General features: G+C 38.2%; 1 protein-coding gene across 2 annotated transcripts in view; it reads left to right on the plus strand.

The window, feature by feature from the left end:
• macf1a (microtubule actin crosslinking factor 1a) overlaps positions 1 to 12180 on the plus strand; it is a 320929-nt gene that overhangs the window by 297329 nt on the left and 11420 nt on the right. The window contains exons 91-103 of one of the 2 annotated variants that reach the window (XM_059350758.1): positions 98 to 257; positions 1494 to 1688; positions 1948 to 2220; positions 2837 to 3025; positions 3112 to 3223; positions 3334 to 3500; positions 4261 to 4423; positions 4988 to 5142; positions 5600 to 5674; positions 7610 to 7627; positions 9777 to 9894; positions 11440 to 11502; positions 11926 to 11958. In XM_059350758.1, coding sequence (XP_059206741.1) covers positions 98 to 257; positions 1494 to 1688; positions 1948 to 2220; positions 2837 to 3025; positions 3112 to 3223; positions 3334 to 3500; positions 4261 to 4423; positions 4988 to 5142; positions 5600 to 5674; positions 7610 to 7627; positions 9777 to 9894; positions 11440 to 11502; positions 11926 to 11958 — 1721 coding nt within the window. The remainder of the gene's footprint in view (positions 1 to 97; positions 258 to 1493; positions 1689 to 1947; positions 2221 to 2836; positions 3026 to 3111; positions 3224 to 3333; positions 3501 to 4260; positions 4424 to 4987; positions 5143 to 5599; positions 5675 to 7609; positions 7628 to 9776; positions 9895 to 11439; positions 11503 to 11925; positions 11959 to 12180) is intronic. The other variant, XM_059350757.1, reaches the window with a different exon arrangement.

Raw genomic sequence — 12180 nt, forward strand, 5'->3', positions numbered from 1 at the left:
TAATGGAGATCTAATTAATAACTAAATAAATTACAGATGTGAATCTTATCGTAGAGTGTGATAATTACCAGCTGTTTGTCTCCTCCCCTCTATCCAGACAACACAAGCTTGAGGAGGCTCTGCTGTTCTCAGGACAGTTTGCAGAGGCCCTTCAGGCCCTGGTGGACTGGTTGTACCGGGTGGAGCCCCAGCTGACTGAAGACCTGCCCGTCCATGGAGATCTGGACCTGGTGTCTAACCTCATGGACTCACATAAGGTGTGTGAGCAGAACTTTATGGTTAAATATGTATGAGACAGAATGCCTCTAGAGATGAAGACTATATACTTTGGAAAATTACCTCAGAAATGAATAAAAGAAGACAAATACTTACTGAACATTCTGCTGGTTGCAGCAAAAAAGGCATTAACCAGGAAAGGGTTATTTCAGGAGTGCCTGACTTTAAATGGATGGATGGGTGGACATTACAATATAAATGACGTTTACAGTATCCAAAAAATAACACAAATTGGAACAATTTACCTCATACTGGATAAAGAAGATCCACTATGTAATGTCCCCTGGGCTTGATTTTGTTTTCTTAGATTACTAGTTAAGCTTTAATGAAAGTCTTCTCCCTGATTGATTGTTTGTTTGTTCGTGTTATTTTCTAATTCTGTTTTAATGTATTTTTTGTCGGGGATGTGTGCTTTAGAACTGAATGTTTGTGAATTGATACTGATAGTATTAGGATGATGAACACACACAGTGTGTACAACAATAACTTAACAATATCTTGTTAAGTTTAATGCCTGGTACAACTAAAGGTACATTTGTTTGGACAAATATAACGACAACAACAAAAATAGCTTATAAGAGTTTAATTTAAGAGCTGATATCTAGACACTTTCCATGGTTTTCTTGATAATAACCAAAATAATTATCAAGAAAACCATGGAAAATGGCTAGATATCAGCTCTTAAATTAAACTCTTCCTTAAGCTGTGCCAGGCATTAAAATGAACAAGATATTAAAGAAAACAATATTTTTTTCCGTGACTGTATATATATGTACAGGTGCATCTCAATAAATAAGAATATCATAGAAAAGTCTATTTATGTCAGTAATTCAATTCAAAAAGTGGAAACACATTATATAGATCCACACAAAATGAAACATTTAATGTCTTAATTTATTCAATTTCTTCTAATTATAATGATTATGGCTTACATTTAATGAAGACCTAAAATTCAGTGTCTCAAAAAGATTGAATATTACAAAAGATCAATTTTAAAAAGTATGTTTAATATGGAAATGATGGTCCCTGAAAAGTATGTCCATCTATATGACTCAATACTTGTTTGGGGCTATTTCACCTGAACTACTGGAAATGGACTTTTCCATGATATTCCAATGTATTGAGATGCACCTGTAAGTATGTATGTATGTATGTATGTATGTATGAGGCGATCAGAGTGTCACAGAAGGTTCTGATGAGTCTGATCTTGTCTGCAGGCTTTCCAGAAAGAGCTGGGTAAGAGAACGAGCAGCGTCCAGGCTCTGAAGCGGTCGGCTCGGGAGCTGATGGACACCGGCCGCGACGACACGGCGTGGGTCAAAGTTCAGCTCCAGGAGCTCAGCAACCGCTGGGACACGGTGTGCGCTCTGTCAGTCACCAAGCAGACACGCCTCCAGCAGGCGCTCAAACAGGTCAGAGGAGAAGCTGCACGCCTGATTTATGTTTTATTCCTTGTATACTGTACAGGACACTCATAAGGAGCTCTTTTTTTTAGGAAATGAATAGAATAGAATAGAATAAATTAGAGTCTTTATTGTCATTGCACGGTTGTATAAAAAAATATGTTAGCACAACAAAATTGAGGCACAGCTCTCCCGTCAGTGCAAAAAAGATAAATATTAAATAAATACTGCACAGGACACTCATAAGGAGCTCTCTTCTCTCCGACAGGCGGAGGAGTTTCGTACGGCGATCCAGGTGCTGTTGGAGTGGCTCTCGGAGGCGGAGCAGACGCTTCGTTTCCGTGGCGTCCTTCCCGAGGAGGCGGAGACTCTGCAGGCGCTGCTGCACACACATCGTGACTTCATGGGCACCGTGGAGGAGAAGAGGGCGGACGTCAACAAGGCTGCCGGCATGGGAGAGGGCATCCTGACCGTGTGTCACCCTGACTCCATCACCACCATCAAACACTGGATCACCATCATCAGGGCGCGCTTCGAGGAGGTGAGGAAGAGGAGGAGGGGCTTTATTAGAGCTTTACTTTATTAGAAGACAGGTGTCCATTTCAGTCCTCTAGATATTGTTATGTGTTAATTATTATATTTAGATTTAATTAAATAGATTTGTTAGTATTGCGATTTTGCCTTCCTGCAATTATGAGAACAAGATATTAAAGATAAAATCATTTTAGTGCCTTCATCCTTTTTCATGTTCAGAGTTACTGCCTGGAATACAATAAATATGGTTTACCATAATTTAGATCAATGTTTAGGAGTTTTCAGTTTATTTTTAGTCATAATTTCTTTATTATATAAATGTGAATATATATTTATAGAATATTTTTTTTATTTATTATTTTATTACATTGAGAGAGATTTAAGAAAATGCACTATTAAAAAAAACTATATATTTTTTTCAAAAGTTCGATAAATGCATGATGTTTCCTGAAGTCAGTGAGTAATCATGATCATGTTTTTTTTCATAATCGAGCAGCCTTACCACTTGTTAATCTTTATAAACCTTGGGACATAGTTTAACAAGGAACAAATGACAAAATAAACAAAAAACAAGATAGAAATTCCTTATAATAATAATAAATACTCTCTCTACCTCTCTGCAGGTGCTGACGTGGGCCAAACAGCATGAGCAGCGTCTGGAGACGGCTCTGACTGAAGTGCTGAACAACGCCAACCTGCTGGAGGAGCTGTTGTCATGGCTACAGTGGGCCGAGACCACGCTGGTCCAGAGAGACACCGAGCCGCTTCCTCAGGACATCCCACAGCTCAAAACACTCATCACAGAACACCAGGTGGGCTCCGTGACTCACCTCATGTTCCCCCACACCTGCCTGTGTGTTTGTGCTCAACATTAACAGTCGTGTTGTTTTCCTTTTAGATGTTTATGGAGGAGATGACGAGGAAGCAGCCGGACGTCGACAAAGTGACAAAGACCTACAAAAGGAAACCAGCGGAGCCTCCCAGCAGCCTGGCCGAGAGGAGAGGAGCCCGTACGTGACCTGTGTTTACCTTTTCACGCACAAATATTATCATCATGTCCCACTCTTTGACCACATTACAGAAGAAGAAACATCCGTACGACTCTCTGTGTCCTCTGCAGGCAAACAGCAGCAGCAGCAGCAGCAGCAGCAGCAGCAGCAGGCGGCCATGCAGCTCTCCGGAGGAAACCCTCGACTCAACCAGCTGTGTGCGCGCTGGCAGCAGGTCTGGCTGCTGGCGCTCGACCGCCAGCGCAAACTCAACGACGGCCTGGACCGACTGGAGGAGGTGACTCATCAGCACCGCATGATCAGCCACACATTTAGATACACACCAAGGCTAATTAAAGTGAAGTGGTTGTCAGAAGATAACTGGCAAAAACTACTTAAACATGCCTAATCAGACAAGCTCAATGAGGCCAGTGTTGCCAGATGGGTTAAACTATCGTATTAGAGGCTTGAAAATATTTTGATTTGAGGAAATGTCGTAGTCATTCATACTAACAAGGACAATATAGGTGTAAAATGTGTAATACTTTTTTTTTTTTTAAATCGCATATTTTAACAGCTTTTTGACACTTCAACTTTTTGGTTGCTTTTAACTTCTTTTTATTGTTTTTTTCCCCACATTTTTTTTCCCCACATTTTTTTAAAATACTATATATATTATATATATATATATATATATATATATATATATAATGTTTTTTTAATGTAATGTCATACACATTAACAACAAATTTAAAAGAAAAAAAATGTTTGTTTTTTACTACGTGCAAAAAGGTCGTGCAAAGAGTGTAAAGATGACATATTTTGCTCTCCAGATCATGTTGGGAAATTAATTAAAACAAGAGAGCAGACTAAAGTTAACTACTGATTGTATGCATCACAAAATCGTCAAATCATCATAAATTATGGCACTTTTGTCGTTATTATTTTTTAAATATATAGAATAATTATCGTACATATGGCAATGCTGATTCAGACTCACATTCTCTCCTTAGTTTTACATGTAAAGTTTCACATCATTGTCTGTTGTCTGTTTTCAGCTCAAAGAGTTTGCCAACTTTGACTTTGACGTGTGGAGGAAGAAGTACATGCGCTGGATGAACCACAAGAAGTCTCGTGTCATGGACTTCTTCAGACGCATCGACAAGGACCAGGACGGGAAGATCACGCGGCAGGAGTTCATCGACGGCATCCTGGCATCGAGTACGTCACGGCTTATCTGTTTGTTTATTTATTTATTTGCACCATAAGAAAAGACAATTACAAAAAACTGAAATGAAACAAGAATAGTGCGGGAGAGGTTCAAAAACCCTATATGGGCTTATAAAAAGCAACTCCCCAAGAAATATACAAAAATTAAAAAAAAAATCAACAACAACAATGAGAGAAAGCAACAACAAATAACAACAAAAAAGAAAGCAATACAATTGCCATTTTATAGCACACACACAAAAAAGTCAGAAATAAAAACATGGGTGTGTGTAAAGGTAGATAATTGTATTTGAGTGTATTAGTGTATGAGCATGTATAGGAGATAATGATCCAATGACAATATATATATATATATATATATATATATATATATGTATGTATACACTGGAAAAGAAACTATTAGGAGTCTTGATTTAACAGGTAAGCTTTCAGTCTTAAAATTATTGAGGGATGAAGATAATTTAACTACATGAATATGAGAAGGCTGATGATGTGTTTGGTTGTTCTGACAGTTATTAAGACAATAAATGATGCATTTACTGTGTGTCCGTGCAGAGTTTCCCACCAGTAAACTGGAGATGACCGCTGTGGCCGACATCTTTGACAGAGACGGAGACGGTTACATCGACTACTACGAGTTTGTTGCTGCTCTGCACCCCAACAAGGACGCATACAGACCCACCACTGATGCTGATAAGATAGAAGATGAGGTATGAAAAATCTGAAGGAAATGCATGGAAATACACTGCTCAAATGTAAAGATGCGAAAAGTTCTGTTGGGTTTTTTTTATTTTTTTTATGAGTATAATTTTTTTATTTCTCTATTTTTGCTACACTGGAAAAAATTGCTGTTTAATTAGTCATCATTTTTGGATGACAGTGGATGACTACTATTTCAGTTGCACAATTTTATTGGAGTATATAAAAATTATATATATAAGTTATTTTATTTCTGATCCAAGATGAAAGATTGAGGAAAGATGTCAAGTGTAATCTGAGGATGCATTATTGGAGGGGTTTGATTTATGTTTACCCGATGTATGCAAAATGTTTGTTAAAATGTTCAATAAAAAGAAAGTTAAAAAAATAAAAAATAAATAAAAAATATGAAGATGCATGGTTTGTTGGTGGAGTGCATTCACTGACGTGTTGTTTGTTGTTGTGCAGGTGACTCGACAGGTGGCTCAGTGTAAATGTGCCAAGAGGTTCCAGGTGGAGCAGATAGGAGAGAACAAATACCGGGTAAGTTCAGCTCAGCTTCAGTCTAACATTATTTATAGAATAAGTTACAAACTTTAATATAAACTTAGGATAAAAAAGGAAATGTTAATGTCCATTATGATTAAATAATTTGTAATTGTTGGTTAAACAGACCTGGGTCAGAGGGGATTTGCAAATGATTATTAGTTTGTTTGTTTTTTACTTAAATCCCTAAATTATCATGTACAACAGGTCAGTTTAAGTCAACATGTTTTAAACACTCAAGTCTAGATTTGTTTTGGTCCTTTTAGCTAAAGTTAAAATCCTTAATAATTCTTCTTTTTCTTTTATGTAAGAAGAAGAATAAACTTGATTTTTGACAGAAAAAAAATGTGAAACTACAAATAGAGTTTGTTTGCAAACACTGTCTGACCCAGTTCTAGTTAATGGAGAGTTTATTTTAACTGGCTGTGTGTTTACTCGTCCAGCAGGCATCGATTAACTCCTCAACATTAACTTCACAGCGTTTCTCTTGTGTGTCCATCTCACATCATGACCTCATCTCATGGTGTATTAATGAGTGTTTGTCTGTATCATGATAACATCGTCAATCAGCCTGTTAATAACATCTCACAGCACTTCAGGATGTCGGCTGAGTCTTAATATTAATAAAACGATGTAAATGTGACTGCATAGAAACACAGAGTGGACTGCTGAAAAAGGAAGAGCTCTGCTTCATTCAAACCAAGTCCGTTTTAATCCTAAACTTAATTTAAACCTGTGCACCAAATTGACCAGGCTCAGAGGTTCATTGTTAGTGTTATTTAACCCTTGTGCCTCACACGGAACATATTTGGCTTCTTAATTTAAAAATAATAATTTTGGCTGTGTAAAAAATATTTTTGCAGGCTTTTGTGGGAGGTTTTTTTTTTTTTAAATTTTAATCTAATGTGTATGTTTAATATAAACAAACAAAAAACAAGAGTGGTATTATGTTAATAAACTGGCATTTAAAGGGTTACATTTCTTTTTCTTTTTTTGTAATTTTATTATTTTTATAGCAGTTCTATTAAGGGGACATTTTAAACCAAAAAATGAAGAGCACAGAAAATTATTCATTTTTTGTGTATGTTTAAAAAAACATTTTAAAAATCATAGGCATTTTGGAAATAAACTGGCATTTAAGGAGTTTAAATTATTTTCTTTTTTTAAATAAAATTAATTTAAAAAATCCTAATAAATAAATATAAACCAATATTTGGAGTTTTTATAAAACATTTTTTTTAATTTTTTTTCACGAGGAAATGAATGTGCCGTGTTTTTAAAGTGAGGCACAAGGATTAAAATCATGTCAGCCAAGAATATAATAATCCAGTTAGCCTCTAGAAGCTTCAGACCTTCATTTTATGAGGTTTTGAAAGTTACCGGTGCTTCAACGGTTCCTGCAGCAGTCTGTGTGCATCTATGCAGCATTTTACAGCAGCTGTTTACACTTTTCAGCAGCTCGTACTGGACACCACTGCTCCACTCCATCATTATCCTCCGGGTATAATGATATCCAGTGTCTGACTGTCTGCAGGACACTGGGGATACTAATACCACACCACGTTGTTTTTGTCACTTTGTCTGTCTGTATCTGTGTGTTTGTGTCCGGCTTCACTTTTCTTCACTGTCTCTGTCTTTACCTCCATCTCACCATCAAAAAAAGGCACTTTTCATAACATCCACATGCATCCATGCATCTTTTTCGCTTCCACAACTAATTCTGAGCTCAAATAACAAAAAAAAATACACAGTGAAATTTTGAAGAAGATCTTGTGCACACATATATATACATATGTATATGTGTATATATATAAATGGTATCCATTCATACATGACAGTACAAAGCTCAGTTGTCAGTACATGTTGTTTCACTCCTGCTCTGTTTCTTTCTCCTTGTGTTCCTGTGCTCCGTGTCTACTGGATTTATTGTAGTTCTTCCTCGGAAACCAGGTAAAGTGACGCTGCCGCTGCTGTGACGTGTTGGACGTGTGAAACCTGCTTCTGTTGTTCCCCACCGAAGAAGCGCTTTCATTTCTGCTTCTCTTTTTTTGCTATAACTCCATATTAAACACAATAAAATACAAATTTATTTAAAAGCAACAGTGTTGACCAAAGTGCTGCACAACAATAAGCACTGAATTACAAAATACACAATACAGACAGTTAACACAGATTAAAGACAAGAATTCAGACCACAAAGCAACCCTCTAACAGACAGAGACTTCGAAGGCCAGGGAGACCAGATGTGTTTTAAAAACAGGCAGTGTAGGGGCCATTCTGATCTGTAGGGGGAGCTCATTCCAGAGATTGGGAGCCACAATCTCTTTTCTTTCGGGACATTCAGGAGCGATCTGTGGGGTGCAGAAGACTAGACAGGTAAGAGGGGGCCAACCCAGTAAGGGTCTTAAAAGTGATCAATAAAATCTTAGAATGAGTCCTAGAAGATACATGGGAAATGTGCTCTCCACTACGTGCTCCAGTTAGAAGTCGAGCAGCAGCATTTTGGACTAATTGGAGTCGTGATATGGAAGACTGAGAGACACCAACAAGGAGGGCTTTACAGTAATAGGTTTAGGTTTATTTGCACAGTTAGAATTACATAAAATGACAAAGATAAATAGTGTAAAGTGCAGGGAGAAGCAGAAAACCCAGAGGGGCTTATTTAAAGCCTCCACCTAAAATTTCATAGTGATAAAGTAATAAACTGATAATATAAAAAACATATGTATAACATCAACAACAAGGTATAATGACAGAAACAAAAATAATATAAAAACAAAAATGAACATGATATAAATAACAGTTAAATGGGCTTTTAGACATCTTTTGAAACATTTTATGGAGTTCCTTGCCAGATGGGAAAAGGTATTTATCCATAATATAGTCCCTAAATTGAACAATAAATTGACTTCTGCATGTAAGAAGTCTTGGAGGATGAAGATCTAAAGATTGATGCATTGGATAAGAGTGAACCTGAGAATTAAATTTGAAAAGTTTTTATGATCTGAATATACCTTATAAATAAAGACACATATTTGAGAGATATTGATGTCATGAACAGCAAGTATCTGAAGGCACAGATGAGATATGTGACTCAGATCGGGTTGCCATCCTAACAAAACGTTCCTGAAGAACCAAAATTCTGTGCAGTGTAGTAGGAAAGGTGCTTGCCCAAATGATATTACAATATGAAAGATATGGATAAATTAAACCATGATAAAGTGTATGAATCTAATCTAGTTGAGACAAATGCATGGATAACCCTCTCAAAATCATTAAAAGAAAGGGAAGACTTAACCTTCGATAAAATCCTTAACTGAAAAAAACCTGGATTTGACAACAGAATTTACCTACTGATCCATTTTAAGGTCGTTTTCAATTTTAACTCCAAGATTTGACACAGTAGTTTTGAGATATGGGGCAAGAGAAACCAAATCAAGAGGGGCTTTTAATTCAAAATTCAAAGAAAAGGAAGCGCTCCGTTGTGGCTTTGCAACGTGTAAGCAGGTTCCACCGTCCGGTTGTGTTCCTGTGTGATTTGTTTGGTGTTGAGAGTGACAAATTGCACAATGTGAAGCAGGCGACAGGGACATGGCTGAAGTGGTAATTAGTGGTTAGGTGATATATAGTGTGCTGTGGACTGGGAAGCAAATCAAGCTGCTTGGAGAAGAGATCCAGAAAATTCCTTCTGTGCTGGTATCGCTTGGGAGTTCTGCTTTGCTCGGCGGTTTTGAATAAAAACTTGTAGACTAAATGATGAAGCTTGTATTCGGGTGGCTGAGAATCATCAGATTGACTCTTTAGTTCTGTCAGTGCATGTTTTTCTGAGTCGTTGCATGATGTAGAACACATCGTCTGTTCAGATTTGGTACTTGGGCTGCTTGGTGTGATTCAATTAAAACTCATCAATCAATAAATCAACTATTATTTTACTCACTTTGTCTCCTTCTTTCTCTGGTTCCCTCTCTCCTCTTCTCTGTCTTACTTTTCTTTCTTTTTCTTTCTGCCCACTCTACTTTATCTATACTTTTTTTTCGCCCTCTTTTCTCCTCATTTCTCCTCGTCCCTCCCTCCTTTGTTTTTTTGTATCTCCTTTCAGTTCGGAGACTCTCAGCAGCTTCGGCTGGTGAGGATTCTGCGCAGCACGGTGATGGTGAGAGTCGGAGGAGGCTGGATGGCTCTGGACGAGTTCCTGGTCAAAAACGATCCATGCAGAGGTGAGTGGGGTTTACTCTCTCCTACACACACGCACACACACACACACACACACACACACACACACACACACACACACACAAACAAACTCTTTCTCCTCTGTCTTTCTGTCATTCATTTACTAGAGCCCGACTGATAAAAAAAATCATCTCTTAAATCTGGTTAAGTCAGGAATTTGTCTGTTGAAAAATAAACTTGTCAGAAACACTTACAGTACTTTGTTGTAAAGTTAATCTAATTGGAAATTATATTTGTATTTATTTATTTACATTTTTTTCATCACTCTGCTCTGCTAAACTTATTTTCTTGCACAGAGCAGACAGATCCAGGCAACTTTCTGTGATAAACACTCCAGACTCCTGATCGTAATATTATATTTATAACAAGAAAAACAGATCCGAATAACAAATCTCTGATCAACAATGTTCATTACTGGATTTTCAACGGTATCAACATTGCCTGTAGGCAACAGCACAACAAATAACATCAGTAAACACAATTTAAACACACCAAACAAGTTTTTTTTTGTATATTTTTGGGGCATTTTTGCCTTTAAACGACAAAAAAGAAAAGAAATGACATGGAGAGAGGAGGTAACATGCAACAAATGGCTACAGTTAAGAATCAAACTTGCAGCAAGGACTCAGCCTTTGCATGTTTATTTATTTATAATAAATATATTTTATATTTATATTACACTTAATCAATAATTGCATCATGCTTTCACCCCTCACAAAAAAGCAGGGTTTGGCCAACCCCTTCTCTTCATATTTAAGTTTTTATTTAATTCTATTTGTTGAAGTACTTTTTTGATCATAAATTCAAGATGACTCAATTATCAAAAAATGTACTTAATATTTAAAAATAAAAGAAACATACATAGATAGATAGATAGATAGATAGATAGATAGATAGATGGTCAACAGAGATAAGATAATCTGAAACTTTAGAAATATAGTCGTATTTTCGTGCTACAATGAACACAATCAAGGAAAAATGACCAAATCAACCAAATCTTTATGTCCGCAAAACTGCGCGACCAAACACTCCCCTTCTGAAACTCTCCCGGTGTGTTCAGATAATATTTGTCGGGCTCTGGCACAAACACAAACTCACTCCTCTCTCCACACCAGCGAACACTCTTTGAAAGGTGCCTCCTGCACTGAGCTCACTGAGGAAAAAACACATGGACGAGACTGACGTTTGTCCAGTTTTCTGTCAGCAGGTGATGCAGTGAAACTCACTTCTCTCTCCAGTGTTTCCTCACAGTGCCGTCTACATTCGGTGTGTTTGTTTCTCTCTCTCTCTCTCCATCTCTGAGTCCTGAAACTCCCTCTGAGCCCGTCCTCGAGGAGTTCATCCCCTTCTCCTGTCACATGGTTTATTTCTGTAAATGCACGGTCAACTCTCTCTCTGTATCTCTCTTCTGTCTGATTTAATTTCTTTTAATAACAGTAGTATTGCATGATGCATGGTTCTCTCCCTCTTCCTCCCCCTCTCTCTTCCTCCCTCCCTCCCTTCCTCCCTCCTTTTTTCTCTTTCCTCAGTGCAACATCCAGGACTTAAGATTCTCCGCTCCGATTCCAGTAGCTCCATCTCATCTCGTATAGGTTGGACTTCTCCTCTATCCCTTACGCTTCCACTCTCCTAACTGCCTGTCTTTCCTCCGCCCCCCTAGCTTCTCTGTCTCCCTTTGAAACCTTTCTCTGCTTTCTCTCTCTCTCACATTATCTTCTTCTCTGGTTTGTTGGTGTGGCCTTGTTGCTGTGCCTTGCTGACTGTGATCACCTGACTAACGTTATGTCTCCCCACTGTCCTCCCCCCCCCCTTCGCTCCTTGCTGTCGCCACTCGCTCTGATATCCTGACGTTGTTTTCTGAGACACTTTTCAGCGGTCCCTGACACTCGTCCGGACCCTGATTGGTTTGCTGTGTGTGTGTGTGTGTTTCCAAGAAGTGATATCTTTGTGTGTGAGACTCTCTTCATTCCACCACGGGCATGCTGTTATTTCACACTGTCTCTTGTGTCTCTTAGTGACAGTCACTCCTGGCTATTTCTGCTGCCGAGGTATCTACCCTTCCTCTCTCTCTGCTCACTCCATCTCTTCCACTCTCCATCCGTCCATCCGTCTGTCCATCCAGCTGTCAGTCTCCATCTTTAACCACAGCTGTCCTCCTGTGTGCCCATATATACGTGTGTGTGCGCGTGTGTGTGTGTGTGTGTGTGTGTGTGTGTGTGTGTGTGTGTACCGTTTCTAACCGTGGCAGGTTTGTGTGTCTAGGCATCGAT

This window comes from Centropristis striata, chromosome 14 (assembly GCF_030273125.1).
Source record: "Centropristis striata isolate RG_2023a ecotype Rhode Island chromosome 14, C.striata_1.0, whole genome shotgun sequence".
NCBI lineage: Eukaryota > Metazoa > Chordata > Actinopteri > Perciformes > Serranidae > Centropristis > Centropristis striata.